This window comes from Oncorhynchus mykiss, chromosome 1, assembly GCF_013265735.2.
Source record: "Oncorhynchus mykiss isolate Arlee chromosome 1, USDA_OmykA_1.1, whole genome shotgun sequence".
Classification (NCBI taxonomy): domain Eukaryota; kingdom Metazoa; phylum Chordata; class Actinopteri; order Salmoniformes; family Salmonidae; genus Oncorhynchus; species Oncorhynchus mykiss.
The window spans coordinates 55,562,026-55,587,754 of NC_048565.1; the positions used below are offsets into that span (position 1 = coordinate 55,562,026).

Genomic DNA, 25,729 nt, shown 5'->3' on the forward strand with positions numbered 1-25,729 from the left:
TTCTGCCCCCGAAGAAGGCAGTTAACCCACTATTCCTAGGCTTTCATTGTAAATAAGAACGTGCTCTTAACTGACTTGCCTAGTTAAATAAAGTAAAAAAAATGTTTAACTCACCCTGGTTTGACCACGAGCCACTGGGAGCAACTGACATACAGAAGAGTGCGCTTTAATTCTAAAGAGAATAGGAGGGTGATTATCTCAATGCAGGTTGTGCATCCCCTCACTGGCTCCTGACACACAGAGATAGTAAATGCTGTTGTAACTGTTTTCTTTGACTCCTCTCTGTTTTCCCTTTGTTTGGATTTGTGCTGAGAGAGCGCTGGCCACTTTGGTTTGAATAGAGCTCAGACTGGAGCTGGAGCATGACGTCACACCTCTCAGGTTTCAGCAGCATTTTTACTCCAGGCTGCAACCACACCACATGGTACGTGGGCAGGAAGCAAGGCTCCAGGCATCTTGACAGCTGTGTCGCTTTACTTCCTCGCGAGCTTTGTGCCATCGTAGTGCTCTTCACAGGAGACGCTTCATAGCAACGAACTATCTTTCCACTTGTTATATTTTTTCCTTGAACTCTTCTACACTGCTGTTTCTCTCCTGTCGACCAACAACTGATGTTCCGTTGTTCTGCTCCGCATCTGGATAAGGGTTTAGAAGATTCCTCTTCGCTAATAGATTACCCACTGACCGAAGATATTATTGCACCACCTGTCTGGATTTTTTGTGGAAGCTTTTCATTGTAAGTAGATGTGTAATTTTGCAATGCTGATTTGGCTATTTATGGCGCTGTTTGTGTTTGCATTCGATAGGAATAGCACATTAGCGTAATTGTGTGTGTGATAGACGTAAGATGCTAGTTCATTATGTAATAGCGATTTTGAAGTTGTCATTTTCACGCATTGGCAGTGGTGGAAAAAAGTATCAAATTGTCATACTTGATTAAAGTAAAGATACCTTAATAGAAAATGACTCACGTAAAAGTGAAGGTCACCCAGTAAAATACTATTTGAGTGAAAGTTTAAAAGTATTTGGTTATAGATAAACGTGAGTATCGAACGTAAAAGTTAAAGTATTAGTCATTTCAGATGCCTTATATTAAGGCATTTATATTATTATTTTTTATTTACGGATCGCCAGGGGCACACTCCAACACAGACATAATTTACAAATTAAGCATTTGTGTTTAGTTAGTCCGCCGGATCAGAGGGGGAAGGGATGACCAGGGATGTTCTCTTGATAAGTGTGTGAATTGGATCATTTTCTGTCCTGTATTCAAACTGTAACGATTACTTGTGGGTATCATGGAAAATGTATGGAGTAAAAAGTACATTATTTTATCTAGGAATGTGGTGAAGTAGAAGTTGTTAAAAATACAAATAGTAAAGTAAAGTACCCCCCCCCCCAAAAAAAAAAACCCCAAAAAAAACGATGTTTTCTCTCTGTCTAAAGGCGAATATAAGAAAACACTCCAGACCTCTGCAGGTTTGAAAACCTGTTATCTTTGTTTGCGTAGAGTATGCATTGTCGATGTGTTTGTTGAATGTTGTTCAACTCTTGATGTCAGTTGCAAAATGTGTTTAGTTCATTGGTGAATGAATGGCTGTGACTGTTGCTTCTACATTTTGTTTGTATTTTATTACATGGGGATGTCATTATTGTGTCTCAAATGCAAATTAGCAAAGCTGTTATTGCTGTGCCATTTTCAAAATGTTCGACCTACAGTGTATTGATGGATAGAGCATATGTTTTCAAGAGCTCTTGGAATACAGGGAAAAGTGAGTTTTTCCAGACTGCATTCCAAAGCTTTATGACCTAATCATGATTTATTTTGTTTTTCTCTGTGAAAAGCAGGAAGTTGTCTGTTATTTACTGTCAATTTGGCCATAATTGCAGCATTAGTTTCCCACCCACTCTCTATCTATGCCTCAGATCAATGACCTGAAAAGGACTTCTCTAATAGTATGGCTGCACCCTCTGTCAATTCAATTCAAGGGGCTTTATTGGCATGGGAAACATATGTTACCATTGCCAAAGCAAGTGAAATAGATAATAAACAAAAGTGAAATAAACAATAAAAATCAACAGTAAACATGACACTCACAGAAGTTCAAAAATAAAAAAGACATTTCAAATGTCAGTTGTGGCAAAAAGTTTTGAGAATGATACAAATATACATTTTCACAAAGTTTGCTGCTTCAGTGTCTTTAGATAATTTTGTCAGATACTGAAGTATAATTACAAGCGTTTCATAAGTGTCAAAGGCATTTATTGAAAATTACATGAAGTTGATGCAAAGAGTCAATATTTGCAGTGTTGACCCTTCTTTTTCAAGACCTCTGCAATCCGCCCTGGCATGCTGTCAATTAACTACTGGGCCACATCCTGACTGATGGCAGCCCATTCTTGCATAATCAATGCTTGGAGTTTGTCCAAATTTGTGGGTTTTTGTTTGTCCTCTTTAAAAATTTACCACATTATTCTCAATGGGATTAAGGTCTGGGGAGTTTTCTGGCCATGGACCCAAAATATCGATGTTTTGTTCCCCGAGCAACTTAGTTATCACCTTTGCCTTATGTCAAGGTTCTCCATCATGCTGGAAAATGCATTGTTTGTCACCAAACTGTTCCTGGATGGTTGGGAGAAGTTGCTCTCGGAGGATGTGTTGGTATCATTCTTTATTCATGGCTGTATTCTTAGGCAAAATTGTGAGTGAGCCAACTCCCTTGGCTGAGAAGCAACCCCACACATGAATAGTCTCAGGATGCTTTACTGTTGGCACGACACAGGACTGATGGTAGCGCTCACCTTGTCTTCTCCGGACAAGCCTTTATACGGATGCCCCGAACAATCGGAAAGGGGATTCATCAGAGAAAATACCCCAGTCCTCAGCAGTCCAATCCCTGTACCTTTTGCAGAAATCAGTCTGTTCCTGAAGTTTTCCCTGGAGAGAAGTGGATTCTTTGCTGCCCTTCTTGACACCATGCCATCCTCCAAAACTCTGTGCGTGCAGATGCACTCACACCTGCCTGCTGCCATTCCTGAGCAAGCTCTGTACTGGTGGTGCCCCGATCCCACAGCTGAATCAACTTTAGGTGACGGTCCTGGCGCTTGCTGGACTTTCTTGGGCGCCCTGAAGCTTTCTTCACAATGATTGAACCGCTCTCCTTGAAGTTCTTGATGATCCGATAAATGGTTGATTTAGGTGAGCTGTGAAGCCCTTTTTGTGCAAAGCAATGATGAAGGCATGTGTTTCTTGTAAGTTAACCATGATTGACAGAGGAAGAACAATGATTTCAAGGACTTTGCAATTAATTACAATTCATCTGATCACTCTTCATAACATTCTGGAGTATATGCAAATTGCCATCATACAAACTAAGGCAGCAGATTTTGTGAAAATTAATATTTGTGTTATTCTCAAAACTTTTGGCTACGACTGTACAGGGTTGTAGTAATGTGAAAATGGTTAAAGTACAAAATAGAACATAAATAAACATAAATATGGGTTGTATTTACAATGGTGTTTGTTCTTCACTGGTTGTCCTTTTCTTGTGGCAGCACGTCACAAATCTTGCTTCTGTGATGGCACACTGTGGTATTTCCCCCAGTAGATATGGGAGTTTATCAAACCTAAAAAAATAAAACTCATTGTGGATCTGTGTAATCTGAGGGAAATATGTGTCTCTAATATGATCATACATTTGGCAGGAGATTCAGAAGTGCAGCTCAATTTTCACCTCATTTTGTGGGCAGTGTGCACATACGGCAGCATTTCTCAATAACAAGGCTATGCTCACTGAATCTGTACATAGTCAAAGATTTCCTTACGTTTGGGTCATTCACAGTGGTCAGGTATTCTACCACTGAGTACTCTCTGTTTAGGGCCAAATAGCATTATTTGCTCTGTTTTTTGTGAATTCTTTCCAATGTGTCAATTAATTATCTTTTTGTTTTCTCATGATTTGGTTGGGTCTAATTTTGTTGTTGTCCTGGGGTTCTGTGTGGTCTGTTTGTGAACAGAGCACCAGGACCAGCTTGCTTCGGGGACTCTTCTCCAGGTTCATCTCTCTTAAGATCTTTATTATGGAAGGTTTGGGAGTTGCTTCCTTTTCGGTGGTTGTAGAACTTAACAGCTCTTTTCTGAATTTGGATAATTAGCGGGTATCGGCCTAATTCTGCTCTGCATGCATTATTTGGTGTTTTACATTGTAAACAGAGGATCTTTTTTCAGGATTCTGCATGCAGTGTCTCAATTTGGTGTTTGTCCCATTTTGTGAATTCTTGGTTGGTGAACGGACCCCAGACCTCACAACTATAAAGGGTTATATAACTGATTCAAGTATTTTTTTTGCCAGATCCTATGTGGTATGTCGAATTTTGTGTTCCTTTTGATGGCATAGAAGGCTCTTCTTGCCTTGTCTCTCAGATAGTTCACACCTTTGTGGAAGTTACCTGTGGCGCTGATGTTTAGGCCAAGGTATGTATAGTGTTTTGTGTGAGCCATGGCAACGGTTTCTAGATGGAATTTGTATTTGTGGTCCTGGCGACTGGACCTTTTTTGGAACACCATTATTTCGGTCTTACTGAGATTTAGTGTCGGGGCCCAGGTCTGGCAGAATCTGTGCAGAAGATCTAGGTGCTGCAGTAGACCCTCCTTGGTTGGTGACAGAAGCACCAGATCATCAGCAAACAGTAGACATTTGACTTCAGATTCTAGTAGAGTGAGGCCGACTGCTACAGACTGTTCTAGTGCTGTCTCTCTCTCTCTCTCTCTCTCTCTCTCTCCCCCCATCTCCCTGCCCAGCCAGTCAGCAACATGTGATTGGTTGATCATCAAATCTCTGTTTTCATTTGAGGCAATAGTCGCGAAACTAGTTCCTCATGGTCATGTGTGTGTGTGTGTGTGTGTGTATTTAGCCAGATGTGTCATCATAAGTTTTCCTTAAAATAGTTAAAAATAGCTTTAATATGAAGGAGTGTACTACATGACCTTGTCCTTCTTTTTGGCCATGACTTGTTTTTGTAAATATAGAGTTGGAAACCCGATGACTATTTGAATCATAAATTGCTATTAGAGCCCGACTGATTTATCGTTTAAAAAAAAAATGTATTTAACTAGGCAAGTCAGTTAAGAACAAATTCTTATTTTCAATTCTTATTTTCATTGACGGCCTGGGAACAGTGGGTTAACTGCCTGTTCAGGGGCAGAACGACATATTTGTAACTTGTCAGCTCAGGGGTTTGAACTTGCAACCTCCACGGTTACTAGTCCAACGCTCGAACCACCAGGCTACCCTGCCGCCCCAGAGTCTGACTGATTTAGCGGTTGACGGATATTATTGGCTGATATTAGCCTTTTACTGATGTAGGCTATTTATATCGCATTTAATCCACCAAAAAGGAGTGATATAAGATGCAGAGAAAACGCTCTGAAAATAATACGTTCTTCATAGAATATTACGTTTTTTCTATATTTAATTATTTATCTTGAATAAGGCTCACGTTACATGGCTATAATCTACATTGCCTTGGCACGCTACAGCAAGACTAAACACTATCACCCAACAGAACTACACCAGTCGGAGAGGAGAGTGAACCACTGTGAACTAACTGAGTGTTTTCTATGTTATCCAGAGCATTGGTGACTGCAACTGTGCTGCTGGCAACGATTTAATTTAAAAAAAATTGCCACGTTTACTGACACCGGCCATATTCAAAGGGTGTTGAGCGTTCATATATGTGTCAATTATTCTGCACTCTGGCACACTCAGACGAGAGTGCTCTGAAATCGGAGTAGATAGCCAGAGAGAATTTACCAGCTACGTCTATTGACAGTTGCTGCAGTGACATCATGAACATTTTATTAAAATGGTTACTTGCATAGCAGAGTCTTTTGTTTCGACATGTAGTTAGCTAGCTAAACAATTAACCATAATCCCAACTAATAACGTTACTACCATGCATGAATCTGCAGGTTGCTAACCAAGCAGGTTCAATGGTAGATAGCTAACATTAGGCTATAACTAGCAATGCAAATGGCTCTGAGATACAAATAATATAACTTTACAGATCATACACATAACATTAGGTAGCGAGCCAGCCAGCTAATGTAAGCTTGCTAGCTAGCAGTACATTTTAATTTGAAATGAAAATACTTTCTGACTAAATGAGAAATGTGTAATATCTGAAAATGTAGCTAGCTAGACTATTTTACCCATACACATGGATGGACGCTTCTCTCTCTCTGTCACGGATGCCATGTTTTCCCTTAATTTGAAGATGTAATCCGGAGACAGGTTTTTTATATCTGTGTGTTTTCTTTTCGACTCCATCTGCATATTTGCAATCAAACGGCAGATTTTTTTCCATCTCCTTAGCTTTCACACTCTAAATCCACTGATTTCAAAACTCGGTCCTCCAGAAAGTGGAGAGCAACAGTTATACTACGTGAAATCTTTCAAAAAATCATGTTATCATGTTATAGACAGAAGCGTGCTACATGGCAGACCAATCTGAACTCATCTCTCAGCATGTCCAGCCCACTCATTATCTTAGCAAATAATGGCTAGTGGGAAGGTTGCTGGCTTTTTCTGTGGCAAAACCAACTAGGCTCGTAATTTAACAATTTTGCTCATATTTGCATATGGCATACCAGTTTGTTATTAAGGCACATGAATGTTCACATGTTCCAGAAGGCATTTCTGCCAAGGTTTACGTTCAAATGGCTCTCCTGTGAAGTAGTGATGTGCAACATATGCATCGTTTCCTGAAACGAGTCACATATATGTTTATGTGAATATTCATGGTTGGGTGTCGTGACACAGTGGATGCTATGCCCAAATGTAAAGCAAGTCCTGTGCTAAGAATGTTAAACTCTGTGGTAACGTTAACGTTACAGCCATTAACCTCTCTAGAGTATGTGGGACGCTAGTGTCCCATCTGGCCAACATCCAGTGAGGTTGCAGAGCGCCAAATTTAATTACAGAAATGCTCATTATAAAAATTCAGAAAACAAAACATATTTTACATCATCTTTAAACCTAACTTCTTGTTAAACCAACCACAGTGTCATATTTATAAAATGCTTTTTGGCGAAAGCATACCTAGCCCAGAACATACCTAGCCCAGAACATAGCCCAGTTGACAAATTATTACAAACAGTAACCAGCCAAGCAGAAGCTTTAAAAAACTCAGAAATAGAGATCAATTTAATCCCTTACCTTTGATCTTCATATGGTGGCAATCAGAAGACATTAATTTACTCAATAAATGTTCCTTTTGTTCGATGAAGTCTCTTTGTATCCAAAAACCTCTGTTTTGTTAGCGCGTTTTCTTCAGTAATCCACAGGCTCAAACTCAGTCAAAACAATCAGACAAAAATCCTAATTGTATCCGTAAAGTTCATAGAAACATGTCAAACGATGTTTATATTCAATCCTCAGGTTGTTTTTTATCCTAAATGATCTATAATATTTCAATAGGACGATAACGTCGTCAATATAAAAGGTCCACTCGTTCAGACTGGTCTTACTCCCTCATATATAAGAATACAAGCCTGAAACAATTTCTAAAGACTGTTGACATCTAGTGGAAGGCATAGGAACTGCAAATGGAGTCCTAAGTCAATGGCTACTGTAATGGCATTGAATAGAAAACTACAAAACCAACCAACTAGCTCTGTCAAACCTTGGGATGTCCCTACTCTAAACCCTAACCTTAACACTTACCTTAACCATTTTAAATGTCAATGGTGTAGGGATGTCCCAAGGATCCTGAATAGCAAGGACCGTTCACTGAGGAAGCGCTTGGGGCGAGAGGCAGCGCTATGGCAAGGGTGAATTTGTGATGGATGTTTTTCCTTTCAAGTGACGACTACCAGAAATTCACTAGCTACAGCCCTGGAATCGATAAAACATGGCTAAATACCAAAACATTAAGAACATGTCCTATGTTGTTGTTTTTCACATGGCTAGCATGAGGCAGCTCAGTCTTCAGAGCTTAAGCCCAGGCATCACAGGAACATTTTTAGATATTGCATCCATCTGTCAATATTCATATTTTGGGATATTTTGCATACAACTTCCATACTTTCATAAAATGTACAAGTATATTGGCAATAATGTAAACTCTTTTTCAGGACCCTGTCTTTCAAAGATACTTCGTAAAAATTCAAATAACTTCACAGATCCTCATTGTAAAAGGTTTCAACATTGTTTCCCATGCTTGTTCAATGAACCATAAACAATTAATGAACATGCACCTGTGGAATGGCTGTTAAGACGTCAAGGCAATTAAGGTCACATTTTTGAAAACTTAGGACACTGGAGAGGCATTTCTTATGCCTCTGAAAAACACCAAAAGAAAGATGCCCAGGGTCACTGCTCATCTGCGTGAACGTGCCTTAGGCATGCTGCAAGGAGGCATGAGGAGTGCAGATGTGGCCAGGGCAATAAATTGCAATGTGAGACGCCTAAGACAGCGCTACAGGGAAGCAGGATGGACAGCTGATCGTCCTCGCAGTGGCAGCCACATGTAACAGCACCTGCACAGGATTGGTACATACAAACATCACACCTGCAGGACAGGTACAGGATGGCAACAACAACTACCCGAGTTACACCAGGAACGCACAATCCCTCCATCAGTGCTCAGACTGTCTGCAATAAGCTGAGAGAGGCTGAACTGAGGGCTTGTAGGTCTGTTGTAAAGGCAGGTCCTCACCAGACATCACCGCAACAACGTCACCTATGGACACAAACCCACCGTCGCTGGATCAGACAGGACTGGCAAAAATCTTCACTTGTCTCACCAGGGGTGATGGTCGGATTCGCGTTTATCATCGACAGAATGAGCGTTACACCGAGGCCTGTACTCTGGAGCGGGAGGTGGAGGATCAAACATGGTCTGGGCGTTGTGTCATAGTATCATTGGACTGAGCTTGTTGTCATTGCAGGCAATCTCAATGCTGTGCGTTACAGGGAAGACATCCTCCTCCCTCATGTGGTACCCTTCCTGCAGGCTCATCCTGACCTGACCCTCCAGCATGGCAATTAGAAGTCGACCAATTAATCCGAATGGCCTATTAATTAGGGCCGATTTCAAGTTTTCATAACAATCGGAAATCTGTGTATTTGGACGCCAATTTCTTTTTATTTATTTAAAAAAAAAAAAATGTGTACAACTTTATTTAACTAGGCAAGTCAGTAAATAACACATTCTTATGTTCAATGACGGCCTAGGAACGGTGGGTTAACTGCCTTGTTCAGTTTCAGAAAGACAGATTTGTACCTTGTCAGCTCAGGGATTCAATCTTACAACCTTACGGTTAATTTGTCCAACGCTCTAACCACCTGCCTCACGAGGAGCCAGCCTGTTACGCGAATGCATTAAACTTATCTTATAAAAAACAATCAATCAATCAATCATAATCACTGGTTATAACTACACATGGTTGATGATCTTACTAGTTTATCTAGTATGTCCTGTGTTGCATATAATCTATGCGGTGCGCGTTCGCGAAAAAGGACTGTCGTTGCTCCAACGTGTACCTAACCCTAACATCAATGCCTTTCTTAAAATCAATACACAGAAGTATATATTTTTAAACCTGCATATTTAGCTAAAATAAATCCAGGTTAGCAGGCAATATTAACCAGGTGAAATTGTGTCACTTCTCTTTCTCATTGCACGCAGAGTCAGGGTATATGCAACAGTTTGGGCCACCTGGCTCATTGCAAACTAATTTGCCAGAATTGTACATAATTATGACATAACATTGAAGGTTGTGCAATGTAACAGCAATATTTAGACTTAGTGATGCCATCCGTTAGATAAAATACGGAACGGTTCCGTATTTCACTGAAAGAATAAACGTTTTGTTTTCGAAATGATAGTTTCCGGATTCGACCATATTAATGACCTAAGTCTCGTATTTCTGTGTGTTATTATGTTATAATTCATTCTATAATTTGATAGAGCAGTCTGACTGAGCGATGGTAGGCACCAGCAGGCTCGTAAGCATTCATTCAAACAGCAAGATGACAACTAGCAGAGATCAACTAGACAGCAGACAGCCAACAGTGGCTTTTATTCCGCGTCACAAATAAACCAACTTGTACATGATTTGATTTGCCCTAAGTGTCTAAACACTGGACTGAAAATCACCGTACACCCCACCAACCAGTGATTCTGTAGTTCTGTCGTGATAGAATGTGCAGACTGAAGGTGATCGTGATGAATTTAGGAGGAGTATTTACACTTTCTCCAGGAGTGCTCCAGGGGAGATGTGGCATTTGATATAAATGTTAGGCAAATAAAAGGAGAGAGTGGCCCATTATTGTCAGGTGGCTTGATGTGTATAAAAAAATATTTATTTCCTTGCTCCAGCAAAAGTATTCAAAGTTAATTAAACAGAGTGATAGGAAAACATACATACATACATACAATGAGACTGTCACATAGGCCTACACTGTCATAGGGCTGTAGACTACTGTGATTACTGAGAAATGATCTTTACATAAAGTAATGCTGTTATGCTAATATTTACATAGGGTAACATGCTGATATTTAGTCCTGCTGTTATGACTAATGTCGACAGACATAATAAGTACTTTTCCCCCACACTTTAGTTGCAGAGATTCAGAGAGGGCTACAGCCTGGGGAGTGCTACAAAGATAATTAGAAGAGCATACGCAGATATAGAACCAGACATAGCAGTGTTGCTGAAGGAGGATGAGGATGCCATCATAGACATTAATGTATCCTTCGATGCCACTTGGCACAAGAGAGGATTCACTTCCAACTACAGGATAGATGTGTGCATTGGTGCTGGTGCAAGCGAGCCATAGAAAATGGTGAAGATCCACCCTGTCAATAAAACCTTGGAGGCCATACATTTTTTAATAGAGAGGTTGCACAGAAAATGGTATATGTATATTATAGGATATCAAATGATAACCTCCTCAAAATAATGTAGCACGGAGGAACCCAGAATTCATATGAATGTCTGAACTCTGTAATATGTTCGCGATGCCCCAAAACTGTCTTGGTTGGCAAAAGCCGCATTGACAGAGAGCCCTGTATGGCAGACGCCACGTTTAATGGAGCTGCTATATCAAATGCGAAGAACAAATTGTGGCTTGACAGCACTTTGGTGACACTGAAAGCAATCAGAGAGGAGTTGTGAGAACTGATGCTGCTTCAATGGAGTGTGCCAAGTGTAAGCGCAGGTCCCATGACACAGTCAAGAAAGTCAAAGAGGGCCTTACATATGGGGCAGGCATAGCTGATTAATGTTCTGCACATTTCAACAGCCATACAAAATCATTGTATGTGACAAATTGAGAAAAGTGATATGAGAATTTTCCCAAAGCTGCATATTTGCCCAACAGACCAGTTTTCAAAGCATATGCTCTATTAATTGAAACAAATGTATTAAACATGCTAATGTATTTGTAAAAGGTATATTTTATGTTTATTTGTCAGTTTAGAAGTGATACATGAATACTAACTTAATTAATGTGACATAAATGGTCATATTTAGGGGAAGTACATTTGAATTACATTAGCTTATTTTATTGGCCGTTTTATAAAAATGACATGTTCCCAGTGTGCCAATTCATTCACAGGCTTTTTTTAAATATCTTGTATCATTTTGATTTTAAGTGTCATTTTATGTGTAAATATAGTCAAAATATGCATTTGATTTGACACCCTGAACTCTGTCTGAGAAGAAGTTGGTGAACCAGGCGAGGCAGTCATTTTAGAAACCAAGGCTGTTGAGTCTGCCAATAAGAATGTGTTGATTGACAGAGTCGAAACCCTTGACCAGGTCGATGAATACTACTGCACAGTATTTTATTTTATCAATAGCGGTTATGATATCGTTGACCAGCTCGGAAACCAGATTGCATAGCGGAGAAGGTACGATGGGATACGAAATGGTCGGTGATCTGTTTGTTAACTTGGCTTTTGAAAAGCTTAGAAAGGCAGGGTAGAATAGATATAGGTCTGTAACAGTTTGGGTCTAGAGTGTCTCCCCCTTTGAAGAGGGGGATGACCGTGGCAGCTTTCCAATCTTTGGCGATCTCAGACGATACTAAAGAGAGGTTGAACAGGCTAGTAATAGGGGTTGCAACAATTGCGGCGGATCATTTTAGAAAGAGAGGGTCCAGATTGTCTAGCCCAGCTGATTTGTAGGGGTCCAGATTTTGCAACTCTTTCAGAACATCCTCTATCTGGATTTGGGTGAAGGAGAAATGGGGGAGTTTTGGGCAAGTTGCTGTGGGGGGTGCAGGGCTGTTGCCCGGGTTAGGGGTAGCCAGGTGGAAAGCAAGCCCAGCTGTAGAAAAATGCTTATTGAAATTCTCAATTATTGTGGATTTATTGGTGGTGACAGTGTTTCCTAGCCTCAGTACAGTGGGCAGCTGGGAGGAGGTGCTCTTACTCTCCATGGACTTTACAGTGTCCCAGAATTTTGGGGAGTTTGTGCTACAGGATACACATTTCTGTTTGAAAAAGCTAGCCTTTGCTTTCCTAACTGCCTGTGTATATTGGTTCCTAAAAAGTGTCATATCGTGGGGGCTATTCAATGCTAATGCAGTACGCCACAGGATGCTTTTGTGCTGGTCAAGGGCAGTCAGGTCTGAAGTGAACCAATGGCTATATCTGTTCCTGGTTCTACATTTTTTGAATGGGGCATGCTTATTTAAGATGGTGAGGAAATTAATTTTAAAGAATAACCAAGCATCCTCTACTGAAGGAATGAGGTCAATATCCTTTAGGATTCCCGTGCCAGGTCTATTAGAAAGGCCTGCTCGCTGAAGTGTTTTAGGAAGTGTTTGACAGTGATGAGGAGTGATTGTTTGACCGCAGACCCATTACGGATGCAGGCAATGAGGCAGTGATCGCTGAGATCCTGGTTGAAGACAGCAGAGGTGTATTAGAGGGCAGGTTGGTCAGGATGATATCTATGAGGGTGCCTGACTAGTCTCCCAGTACCTGCCGCTGAAAACATCCCCACAGCATGATGCTGCCACCACCATGCTTCACCGTAGGGATGGTGCCAGATTTCCTCCAAACATGTCACTTGGCATTTAGGCCAAAGAGTTCAATCTTGGTTTCATCAGACCAGATAATCTTTTTTCTCATGGTCTGAAAGTCCTTTCAGTGACTTTGGCAAACTCCAAGCGGGCTGTCATGTTTCTTTTACTGAGTATAGGCTTCCGTCTATCCACACTACTATAAAGGCCTGATTGGCGGAGTGCTGCAGAGATGGTTGTCCTTCTGGAAGTTACTCCCATCTCCACAGAGGATCTTTATTTGATCTCCAGTATTTTCCACATATTGGCAAATTTATTCCACACATCTGACTTCCCCTTTCCCTCCTGGGCAACCACTAAACATTCCCCCATTTCAAGTTTATTTGTCCTTGCTGTCATCTGTTAGTGTTCAGAGTTTGTTATAACCAATTTAATGATGTGATTATGATATATTATACTGTAGGTCATTCTCTATCGGTCACGTACGTGTGATGCATACATGTGTCATGTAAAAAGAGCAAGGGTTGAGGAAATAAGGAATGTTTTTCCTAAACAGATGAGGGATTTCGGTAACAACTTTTCAGTCTGAAATGGCAGTAATTATGTTGCAGCTTCAGCAATGCGGAGAGCACTATAAACACTAATGTTCTGTAGAAGGGAGGAGAGAGACACCAGGTGCTAGTCACATTTCTTTTTTAACACAGCGCAGCAAGTCTGTCAATCAAATCAATTGCAGTCGGACTCCCTCTATTCATTTGTGTCTTAATAATTTCAACAAACACTGCACTTAAAGCATCAGACAAGCTCAGTGCATATAGTTGATTTGATTAAAACACATAGGATGTCTCTATACTGTATATGGAAAAATACCCATTTAAAAAAAAAAAAAAGATAGTTTTTGAGTGGATTTTTCCTTTGACTGCAACCGCAGCACTAGGTGTGGAGCAGTGTACAGCTAGCCAGGCATGTGTGAAAGGATACCAAAAGATAAAGTAGGCTATGCATTTCAAATGCCACCCTATTCCCTTTCTAGGGAACTACTTTTGAACTGGGCCCATTTGGGACAGAGGCAAATGGTGCCGTTAATCTGTCCTGAGGCCTCACACAACGCTCCTCCTGCCAACAATGCTTGCAATAATTACAGACTAGCAGCTAGGGCAAAGGCTTCGCTCCAGGCTAAACTGAAAATGAAACCCCCTATTTCACGATTTACCATTGTCTCTACTTCAGTACATGTAGTTTAAAGTCAGCCTATGTTTAAAGCCAGTATTATATTTGGGCTGCATGCATCACTGTGGACTGGAGCTAGCCTGTTTTCTGTTTTTGTCTGACTACTAGGCCTGTATTTAAAAGCAGCTCAAGTGGTTTTGCAGATTTTGACCCGTCTTCTGACCCTTTCAGACAGACAGTATGTTCTGTCTCCATCTTCTGTGATCGTGCCACAGATGGTGGAGAATGCAGGCACTCCCTGGCCACACCACACAGGGTGCCACACTTGGACAATAAAGTTATATTTAATTTTATTCTCAGTAGCACGTACTTGCGTTCCTAAACACATTGCCACTAGAATGTCAGGCCTATGGCCTCAAAGCCATCCCCCTAGAGAGTTAGGTACTGATGGAACCTGTCTCTGATGTATCTCAGATCAAATGAGCGTGGGTTAGCCCTAATGTATTTATTTAATCTAATGTCTTAATAATGCCATTATCAGATAGGGTGTTACTTAGCAGGTTCTTAGCAGGTTCTCAACCAGGAGCTAACTCACTGTACTCACTTTCACAGGCTGCTATCAATACAAATTACGGTCATTTAAATTCGGTCTGGATTTATGACAGGCAGCAGCTGACAATGAGGAGCATCTGAACTAGTAATACTGAGTGATTCCCCTGGACAACAACCCAGCCCGCAGGCCCTCTGAATCAGACTGGACTGTCTCTCTGTAATTGCTGATAATTGAAGATGACTCTTGTCTCTGCTCTCCTCTGCCTGCACTGAGTGGTGCTCTCTCCCTACAATGTACCGGTGGTGCGCCAATCATGTTTGTGTGAGATGGTCAGTTAGCTTCATTTCAACAATTACAGGGAAAGTTCAACATGCCAACAACACATTTTTTCAGATACCTCCAAATCAGGAATTTCGTAAGGACACATATCCCACAGTATGGCATGAAGCCAAATAGTCCTACATTAGCTTGATCCTTGTCAAACCCCATTCAAAAGGGTCGGTCTCTAGACTGTATGATGTGCTACAAGCCCACATAGAGGTATCCACAGACACCATTAAAAGGGTTTGGGAACAAGAACTTGGCTCAGAAATCTCAGATGAGGACTGGGTAGAAGCTCTCAGGAATATAAACCACAGTTCAGTGAATGCCAGACACAACCTTGTACAGTTTAAGGTGATACACAGGTTACATTACTCAAAAGTAAAACTGCATAAAATATTCCCGGACACCTCACCACTGTGTGAGAGGTGCAAGCAGGATGAAGGGACGTTGACCCACTTATTCTGGACATGTCCTAAGTTACATGTTTACTGGTCTCTCATTTTTGATTATTTATCTAGAGCCTTTGATAGAGTTCTAGCCCCAGACCCATTGACCGCTCTGTTTGGCACAGTTGATGGGAATAATCACGAAGGGAAAGCTGTCTCTCCAAAAGGCTCATATTGCAATTTTGGAAACTGGAGACTGTACCTACCTTTGAAATGTGGTTACGGGATTTAGGAAATGTAATACATATGGAAAAGATTCGATACAATACCTCCAATAGAAGTCCAATGTTTTACAAAATATGGCAGCCGATACTGGATAAATGGTCTAATCCCGCTTCATAACTGGGTTCCTATAGTATAGGAAGACAGCATATAGTCATTACAAGCAGTGTAGTTAACCCAAAAATAAATATTGAGTGGAGTACAGCACAGAGTAGCAGCAGATCGTCAACCCAGTTATGAAGCGGGATTAGACCATTTATCCAGTATCGGCTGCCATATTTTGTAAAACATTGGACTTCTATTGGAGGTATTGTATCGAATCTTTTCCATATGTATTACATTTCCTAAATCCCGTAACCATATTTCAAAGGTAGGTATAGTCTCCAGTTTCCAAAATTGCAATATGAGCCTTTTGGAGAGACAGCTTTCCCTTCCTAATAGGATTTTGTTTTATTTTGTGTATGTGTGAGTTAAGTTTTGTTTTGTCCTCTAAATTGGCCATCCCATTCAACAGTACAATGAATGTCATTGTTAGTATTGCTGTCTTTTTTATTTTATTTTTTATTGTAAAATAATAAACATATTATAAAAAAAAATAAAAAAATCATGTTTGTGTGGAAGGAAAGGAAGAGACAGGAAGGACTTCCATAGAAATATAATTACAGGACATCCCCATTCAAGTCAATGGAATTAAGTAGCCTAATTATATTTCTATGGGGACTACTCTGTGTAGTGGAGAGGACTCTAATTGGTCCATCAGCAGCAGCAGGGTGGGTGGGTGGTTGGGAGCCAGCATGTCCGTGGGATCAGGCCATGACTGGATGACTGGAGCTGGCAGGGCAGGAGAGAGGGAAAGTCTGCTGGAGACTAGGGTCAGAGGGAGTTCCTCTCACAGGTTCACACTCAGAAGTTAGAGCCCGAGAGAGTAGCCTAGGCTATAGGCTCCACAGATACATTGGATTGCGAGGCAGAAGCTTACGGAAAGATAGAGGATACTTACGGCAAGATAGCTGGAAAGGATAGTCACTAGTGTCAGTATACTTACTGCATGTGAACTGGTGTGTTTTCATGCATGGCCCGGTGAAGAAGGAAGAGGATCCGGATGTTGAAGTTCACTACAACACACTGCTCCAGGTGTGTAATGCACTTTACTGCATACATGTGTCCTCTGCACTGCTTTGGGCTAAAAGGGAATCTTCCAGAGGGTCTAGTGGTGCTAGAATTTCTCCTGCACAGTGATCCATTGCAACCTCTTGTATTTATGCACTGCATCTTTAGGCTAGGCTACTTCTTACTGCCTTCATTGTCCTCGATTTCTTAGGTTTTTTGAGAGGCAAATGGTACTCTGAAGAGAATGGATTAGCCTGCTAAAGAAAGGAATGCTATTCTGTATTTGAGTGTGTGGTTTGCTCCTGTTCACCCCTCTGGATGTTTCTATTGTGTTCAACTTTACAAATAATAAATCTACAAATCTATGTTTACAAGAGCTTTTCTCTTGTCTGTTTTCTGTTCATTTTAGTTTTCTGTTTTATAAGTCCAGACAGGTCAGGGTTTAATAACAAAGGCTTTACTGTTATGTTATATTCCCCAACTCCCCTGGTGTGTGTGCTTCTGTGCTTGTGCGTCTGGTGCGTGTGTGTGCATGTGTGTGCTGGTGTTTGTGGGCGACTGAGTGACCCAGGGTAATGTGGATGTGGAGCTTTCACCTCACTGATACATTCCCTGACTAGCACAGTACAGTGTGATCTGATCACCCCATAAAGGCTGTCTGCAGCATCCTAAATCACAAACTCTCCCATTTTAAATCCTGACCTCAAGGATGGGTACAGTAAAATGGCAAAAACGGATGCCAAGAGGGCATGTTTTATAGTGGGGCAGCTGAGGAAAACAATCATTCATTCTGTGATAAAAGCACCACATTTTGATTTATGTACCCTGAAAATATGTTGATTTGGAGCCACTCCAGACTTGGCCCCTGGGGGTGTGGCAGCATTTTTTTGTCAATTCAGAAGGACTGTTTTTAAGATTAAGGCTCCAAATTTGGCACAGAGAGAATGTTGGACCCTGAAAATACTTAAATTAGGAGCCTCCACAGATATAGCACCTGGGGGCCATAGCATCTTACACAATGGCCACTGTTGGTAATACAATGTTAAAGTTCTGAAGGCCTTTTTAGAGAAAAACACACCAAATTTGGCACAGAGGTAGATTTATCTACCCTGAAATGATTTAGATATCGAGCCACCACAGATTTGGGGCTGTGGCAAACATCTTTGAAAAGAGCCCCCAGCAGTACCATTGTTTTACAATTCAGAAATAATATTTTAAGATAAAGGCTCTACAAACAAGTTTGTTTGCTATATTTCGAATAAGAGTTAGATTATTTGTGACATAGATTTAAAAGGATTTTGGTCCGGCTGGTTTCACATTGCCAAATGCCAAACAAACTAAAATGCATATACAAAATCACATGTTAATGCAAGTCATTCATTTTTTTGGACAATACTGCCCTACAAAGGCAAAGTACAGTAACTATGTAAAAACAAATCCTGCAATATCTGACTTTTTCTGTCTAGACAAAAAGCAATTTCTGGTACTTCTTGATATATTCTGATAGATTGGCTTGTTCCTGTGTCGGGGAAACTAAATATCATTTTAAACAGATATACAGTGCATTCGTAAAGTATTCAGACCCCTTTACTTTTTACACATTTTGTTAAGTTATTCTAAAATGGATTAAATAAAAATATCCTCATCAATCTACACACAATACCCCATAATGACAAAGTAAAATCAGGTTTTTAGAAATGTTTTCAAATGTATTACAAATAAAAAACAGATACCTTATTTACATAACTATTCAGCCCCTTTGCTATGGGACTCGAAATTGAGCTCAGGTGCATCCTGTTTCCATTGATCATCCTTGATTGGAGTCCACTACACTTTTAAACTTGATGGTTGTAAGGCAGTGCCCTATTAACATCGTCCTGGCATTTCTAGACTTTGCAGGGCATGTCATTTCACCAATCTCTTCGCTTAACCCACCACTAAGCATGCACTGTTTTCTTACTTACTAACCTCAACTGGATGGATCCATAAATAATTACTATGGGAATAAATCTCACTGAATGACAAAAATATTGGAATAAAGCAGACTAATGCAATTGAAGGCATGTATGAAATGGTTGCTTACTGAAACTCCCAAAGTCATCCAATCCTTGTAATAAATTTGAAGCAATAGCCTACCCGCATGTGGTCAATTAGATTATAATTTCAGCACCATTTTGATTGGGACAGCGCCATCGCACTGATTTGAGACAAGTGTGGGGACTCGTCTAGATAAATCAATCAATGTTATATTTTCTTTTTCACTGTATCTCCGTTTGGATATTGGTTAGGCTGCAAATAGGCAGGGGAAATGTTAGCTAAGTTGAGGTGAGTGCTACTCATGATCATCTTCTCTAGTTGGCTCGTTGATTAGAACACTTGGCCATGTTATGTAGTTCAATAAGTGGATTATTTTGCTCTTCTGAATCTCCATCCTTATAGGCTATTTGGTTAATCTGTTTCTGGCTGGGCAAATAAGTGGAGGTGGTATAGCTTATATATTATATATTTTGGGGCGGCAAGTAGCCAGTGGTTAGAGTGTTGGGCCAGTAACCAAAAGGTTGCTGGATTGAATCCCTGAGCTGACAAGGTAAAAATCAGTCTTTCTGCCCCTGAACAAGGCAGTTAACCCACTTTTCCACAGTAGGCCGTCATTGTTAAATAAGAATTTGTTCTTAACTGACCTGCCTAGTTAAATAAAGGTTAAATAAAAAAATGTAATAAATATTTGTTTGCTCATCTATCACTGATCTGAAACATTTAGCATGCAATAATGTATCTTAAATCAAGATTATTTTGCACGATCACGTATAGGCAACTCAAAAAGCACATGCTTTTGAAAATATAGATTTTGGTGAAGATAAGACAACTGCTCCCTAAGAAAGTAGAGTGGGGCAGGGAAGAGATTAAACGTGGATAAAAAAAAGCATGGGCTTGGGTTCTGTTTCAAAATATCACTTTTTTGGCGGTTCCTGTGTGGTTCCCGTTCCTGTGTGGGAGAAATATTATTTGTATTTTATTCTGTTATATTCCATTATATTCTTACTATAATATACAGTGCCTTGCGAAAGTATTCGGCCCCCTTGAACTTTGCGACCTTTTGCCACATTTCAGGCTTCAAACATAAAGATATAAAACTGTATTTTTTTGTGAAGAATCAACAACAAGTGGGACACAATCATGAAGTGGAACGACATTTATTGGATATTTCAAACTCTTTTAACAAATCAAAAACTGAAAAATTGGGCGTGCAAAATTATTCAGCCCCCTTAAGTTAATACTTTGTAGCGCCACCTTTTGTTGCGATTACAGCTGTAAGTCGCTTGGGGTATGTCTCTATCAGTTTTGCACATCGAGAGACTGACATTTTTTCCCATTCCTCCTTGCAAAACAGCTCGAGCTCAGTGAGGTTGGATGGAGAGCATTTGTGAACAGCAGTTTTCAGTTCTTTCCACAGATTCTCGTTTGGATTCTTTGACTTGGCCATTCTAACACCTTGATATGTTTATTTTTTAACCATTCCATTGTAGATTTTGCTTTATGTTTAGGATCATTGTCTTGTTGGAAGACTAATCTCCGTCCCAGTCTCAGGTCTTTTGCAGACTCCATCAGGTTTTCTTCCAGAATGGTCCTGTATTTGGCTCCATCCATCTTCCCAACAATTTTAACCATCTTCCCTGTCCCTGCTGAATAAAAGCAAGCCCAAACCATGATGCTGCCACCACCATGTTTGACAGTGGGGATGGTGTGTTCAGGGTGATGAGCTGTGTTGCTTTTACGCCAAACATTATGTTTTGCATTGTTGCCAAAAAGTTCAATTTTGGTTTCATCTGACCAGAGCACCTTCTTCCGCATGTTTGGTATGTCTCCCAGGTGGCTTGTGGCAAACTTTAACCGACACTTTTTATGGATATCTTTAAGAAATGGCTTTCTTCTTGCCACTCTTCCATAAAGGCCAGATTTGTGCAATATACGACTGATTGTTGTCCTATGGACAGAGTCTCCCACCTCAGCTGTAGATCTCTGCAGTTCATCCAGAGTGATCATGGGCCTCTTGGCTGCATCTCTGATCAGTCTTCTCCTTGTATGAGCTGAAAGTTTAGAGGGACGGCCAGGTCTTTGGTAGATTTGCAGTGGTCTGATACTCCTTCCATTTCAATATTATCGCTTGCACAGTGCTCCTTGGGATGTTTAAAGCTTGGGAAATCTTTTTGTATCCAAATCCGGCTTTAAACTTCTTCACAGCAGTATCTCGGACCTGCCTGGTGTGTTCCTTGTTCTTCATGATGCTCTCTGCGCTTTTGACGGACCTCTGAGACTATCACAGTGCAGGTGCATTTATACGGAGACTTGATTACACACAGGTGGATTGTATTTATCATCATTAGTCATTTAGGTCAACATTGGATCATTCAGAGATCCTCACTGAACTTCTGGAGAGAGTTTGCTGCACTGAAAGTAAAGGGGCTGAATAATTTTGCACGCCCAATTTTTCAGTTTTTGATTTGTTAAAAAAGTTTGAAATATCCAATAAATGTCGTTCCACTTCATGATTGTGTCCCACTTGTTGTTGATTCTTCACAAAAAAATACAGTTTTATATCTTTATGTTTGAAGCCTGAAATGTGGCAAAAGGTCGCAAAGTTCAAGGGGGCCGAATACTTTCGCAAGGCACTGTACAAAACATTATATAGCTAGAGGACCCCTGATATCTCCAGGAGTAATAAGTATAATTTTTCTTTATCTGTTGTGGTCTAGTACTGTCCTTTTTCCTGTCTTCCCAGTGACCTACTTGTTGTGTGAACTGCTGACTGCTCATAATTATGCAGATAGTTGTTGACACATCAACCAGGATCAAGGGGCAGGCCAATTTATGACATGTTTTGATAATCAGTGGCTGTATTGGAGGGGGAGTGGTTTCTCTTTTCTGAGTGTATATAACCAGTCCACTGGTCTCATTCACACAGAACTACCCTACGCCTTGACCTTTTTCTCCCCTCTCTCTCCAGATGACATCCTGTGACTAATGAGGTCTGGCCCCCTAAAAACCTGCCTGCTGAACCTCACCCCCTCACCCCTAGCTATCTTAATAGGTTCATTTAGAACCTAACACATCTTGACGATTAGTAAAGCTTAAACCAAGTTCATTCACCCATTGGGTCATACAGCTGCATAAGACAAATACATATGTCCACCAGTGGTAGTATATATACCTTAATTTGGGTGGTCTCCTCCTTCTCTCTAAACATTACATCTTTGTTACTAGGCAGGAATTTAAGTAATGCGGGAAACAAACTGTTCCTTCTTCCTTAATGTGACCTGACCAGCTCTCAACCATAATCAGTGACTGCAATCATGTGATTGCCTCTCCTCTACTCAGCACCTCCCAAAGACTCCTGGCTCCTATTCAACCTTCATTGACCCACCATATAAACTCAGCAAAAAAAGAAACATCCCTTTTTCAGGACCCTGACTTTCAAAGATAATTCGTAGAAATCCAAATAACTTCACAGATCTTCATTATAAAAGGTTTAAACACTGTTTTCAATGAACCATAAACAATTAATGAACATGCACCTGTGGAATGGTCGTTAAGACACTAACAGCTTTAAGGCATCTAAGGTCACAGTAATAAAAATTTAGGACACTAAAGGGGCCTTTCTACTGACTCTGAAAGCACCAAAAGAAAGATGCCTCATCTGCGTGAACGTGCCTTAGGCTTGCTGCAAGTAGGCATGAGGACTGCAGATGTGGCCAGCGCAATAAATTGCGATGTCCATACTGTGAGACACCGAAGACAGCGCTACAGGGAGACAGGACGGACAGCTGATCGTCCTCGCACAGTGGCACACCACATGTAACAACACCTGAGGGCTTGTAGGCCTGTTGTAAGGCAGACATCACCGGCAACAACGTCGCCTATGGGCACAAACCCTCCATCGCTGGACCAGACAGGACTGGCAAAAAGTGCTCTTCACTGACCAGTCGCGGTTTTGTCTCACCAGGGGTGATGGTCGGATTAGAGTTTATCGTCGAAGGAATGAGTGTTACACCAAGGCCTGTACTCTGGAGCGGGATCGATTTGGAGGTGGAGGGTCCGTCATGGTCTGGGGCAGTGTGTCACAGCATCGTCGGACTAAGCTTGTCAAGCAGGCAATCTCAATGCTGTGCGTTACAGGGAAGGCAACTTCCTCCCTCGTGTGGTACCCTTCCTGCAGGCTCATCCTGACATGACCCTCCAGCATGACAATGCCAACAGCCATACTGCTAGTTTTGTGCATGATTTCCTGCAAGACAGGAATGTCAGTGTTCTGCCATGGCCAGCGAAGAGCCCAGATCTCAATCCCATTGAGCACGTCTGGGACCTGTTGGATCGGAGGGTGAGGGCTAGTGCCTTTCCCCCCATAATTGTCCGGGAACTTGCAGGTGCCTTGGTGGAAGAGTGGGGTAACATCTCACAGCAAGAACTGGTGCAGTCCATGAGGAGGAGATGCACTGCAGTACTTAATGCAGCTGGTGGCCATACCAGATACTGTATGTTACTTTTGATTTTGATCCCCCCTTTGTTCAGGGACACATTATTCAATTTCTGTTAGTCACATGTCTGTGGAACTTGTTCAGTTTATGTCTCAGTTGTTGAATCTTATATTTACACATGTTAAAACTTCTTAAGGCTAGGCATCCCTCTAGCTTGACTACTTCCTGTGAAACTGGAAGGCGCGCAATTCAAATAAATTATCATACAAATTATGGATATTAAACATTTAGGTACATACAAGTGTCTTATATTGGTTAAATACTTAAATTATTGTAAATCTAACTTCATTGTCCGATTTACAGTAGGCTTTACAGCAAAAGCATGCCATGTGATTGTTTGTTTAACATATTTTTCCAAGGGTACAGGTTTCATAAATTCACAGATAGCGATGAAATATTCACTTACTTTTTGAAAATCTTCCTCTGATTTGTCATCCAGCTATAACATGTAGTGTCATTTTGTTAGATAAAATCCGTCTTTTTTTCCCCCAAAAAGTCAGATTAGTTGGCTCCATCGATTTGAGTAATCCACTCATTAAACTTTGTTTCAACAAGTCAAAATATGTTTCTATTTAATCCTCAGATACCCTAAAATGTAATTAAACTATAATATTTAATACGGAAATATGAAATATGAAAATATGAAATGTGAAAGATGCGCCCCCCTTGGGCCAATTGAGATATCGTGTGTGACTTTGAAATTTCAGTAAATTCATTTTGAATAATCCGGATCCCTATGGCAAGACACTTTATTCACCGAAGTTTAATCATAATCGGCCTAGTGCTGTCGGAGATATCGTGTGCAACTTGTGTACAAACAAACGTATGGACGGAGACAGATCCAAGTTCCCCTCCCTGATTTCATTGTGGGGGACAACTAGAAACAATTTTGGAATTAGGTTGTCGATAGGCCTACAGTATATTCAAACAAATAAACAATAATATTCAAACAAAGGAATTCATACATACAGCGCATTGAAAAAGTATTCAGACCCCTTGTCATTTTCCACATTTTGTTATGTTACAGCCTTATTGTAAAATTGATGTTTTCTTTAATCAGTCTACACACATTACCCCATAATGACAAAGCGAAAACAGGTTTTTTAGACTTTTTTTGCAATTTTATTTACATAAGTATTCAGATCCTCAGGTGCATCCTGTTTCCATTGATCATTGTGGTAAATGGACATGATTTGAAAAGGCACACACCTGTATACATAAGGTCCAACAGTTGACAGTGCATGTCAGTGCATAAACCAAGCCATGAGGTCGAAGGAATTATCCGTAGAGCTCTGAGCGCTGTGTCGAGGGACAGATCTTTTGAAGGGTACCAATAACCCGATGCTCACTCTGACAGAGCTCCAGAGTTACTCTGTGGAGATGGGAGAACTTCCAGAAGGACAACCATCTCTGCAGCACTCCACCAATCAGTTATTTTTGGTAGAGCGGCCAGATGGAAACCACTCCTCAGTAAATGGCACATGACAGCCTGCTTGGAGTTTGCAAAAAGGCACCTAAAGGACTCAGACCATGAGATACAAGATTTTCTGGCCTGATGAAACCAAGATTGAACTCTTTGGCCAGAATGCCAACTGCCAAGTCTGTAAGAGACTTGACACTATCCCTACGATGAATGATGTTGGTGGCATTATCATGCTGTGGGGATGTTTTTCAGCGGCAGGGACTCTGAGACTGGTAAGGATCGAGGGAAAGATGAACAGAGATATCCTTGATGAAAACATTCTCCAGAGAGCTCGGTAACTCGGACTTGGGGCGAAGGTTCACCTTCCAACAGGACATGGACCCTAAGCACACAGCCAAAACAACACAGGACTGGCTTCGGGACAAGTCTCTGAATGTCCTTGAGTGGCCCAGCCAGAGTCCGGACTTGAACCCAATCAATTATCTCTGGAGATACCTGAGAATATCTGTGCAGCGATGCTCCCCATCCAACCTGACAGAGCTTGAGAGGATCTGCAGAGAATGATGGGAGAAACTCCCCAAATACAGGTGTCCCAAGCTTGCAGTGTCATACCCAAGAAGACTCAAGGCTGTAATTGCTGCCAAAGTAAGAGCAAAGGGAGTAAAGGGTCTGAATACTTACAGTACCAGTCAAACGTTTAGACACCTACTCATTCCAGGGTTTTTCATTATTTTTACAATGTTCATTAAAACTATGAGAAAACACACACAGAATCATTCTGCAGTGATACGCCATCCCGTCTGGTTTGCGCTTAGTGGGACATACATTTTTTTTCAACAGGACAATGACCCAACACACTCCAGGCTGTGTAATGGCTATTTGACCAAGAAGGAGAGTGATTGAGTTCTGCA

General features: G+C 40.9%; 1 protein-coding gene across 1 annotated transcript in view; it reads left to right on the forward strand.

The window, feature by feature from the left end:
* The first annotated feature begins 394 nt into the window (after positions 1–394).
* The window catches only part of LOC110532459 (pleckstrin homology domain-containing family A member 5), a 109,425-nt gene continuing 84,090 nt past the window's right edge, over positions 395–25,729 (forward strand). Inside the window, exon 1 of the mRNA XM_036989714.1 lies at positions 395–736. Coding sequence (XP_036845609.1) covers positions 612–736 — 125 coding nt within the window. The 5' untranslated portion in view covers positions 395–611. The remainder of the gene's footprint in view (positions 737–25,729) is intronic.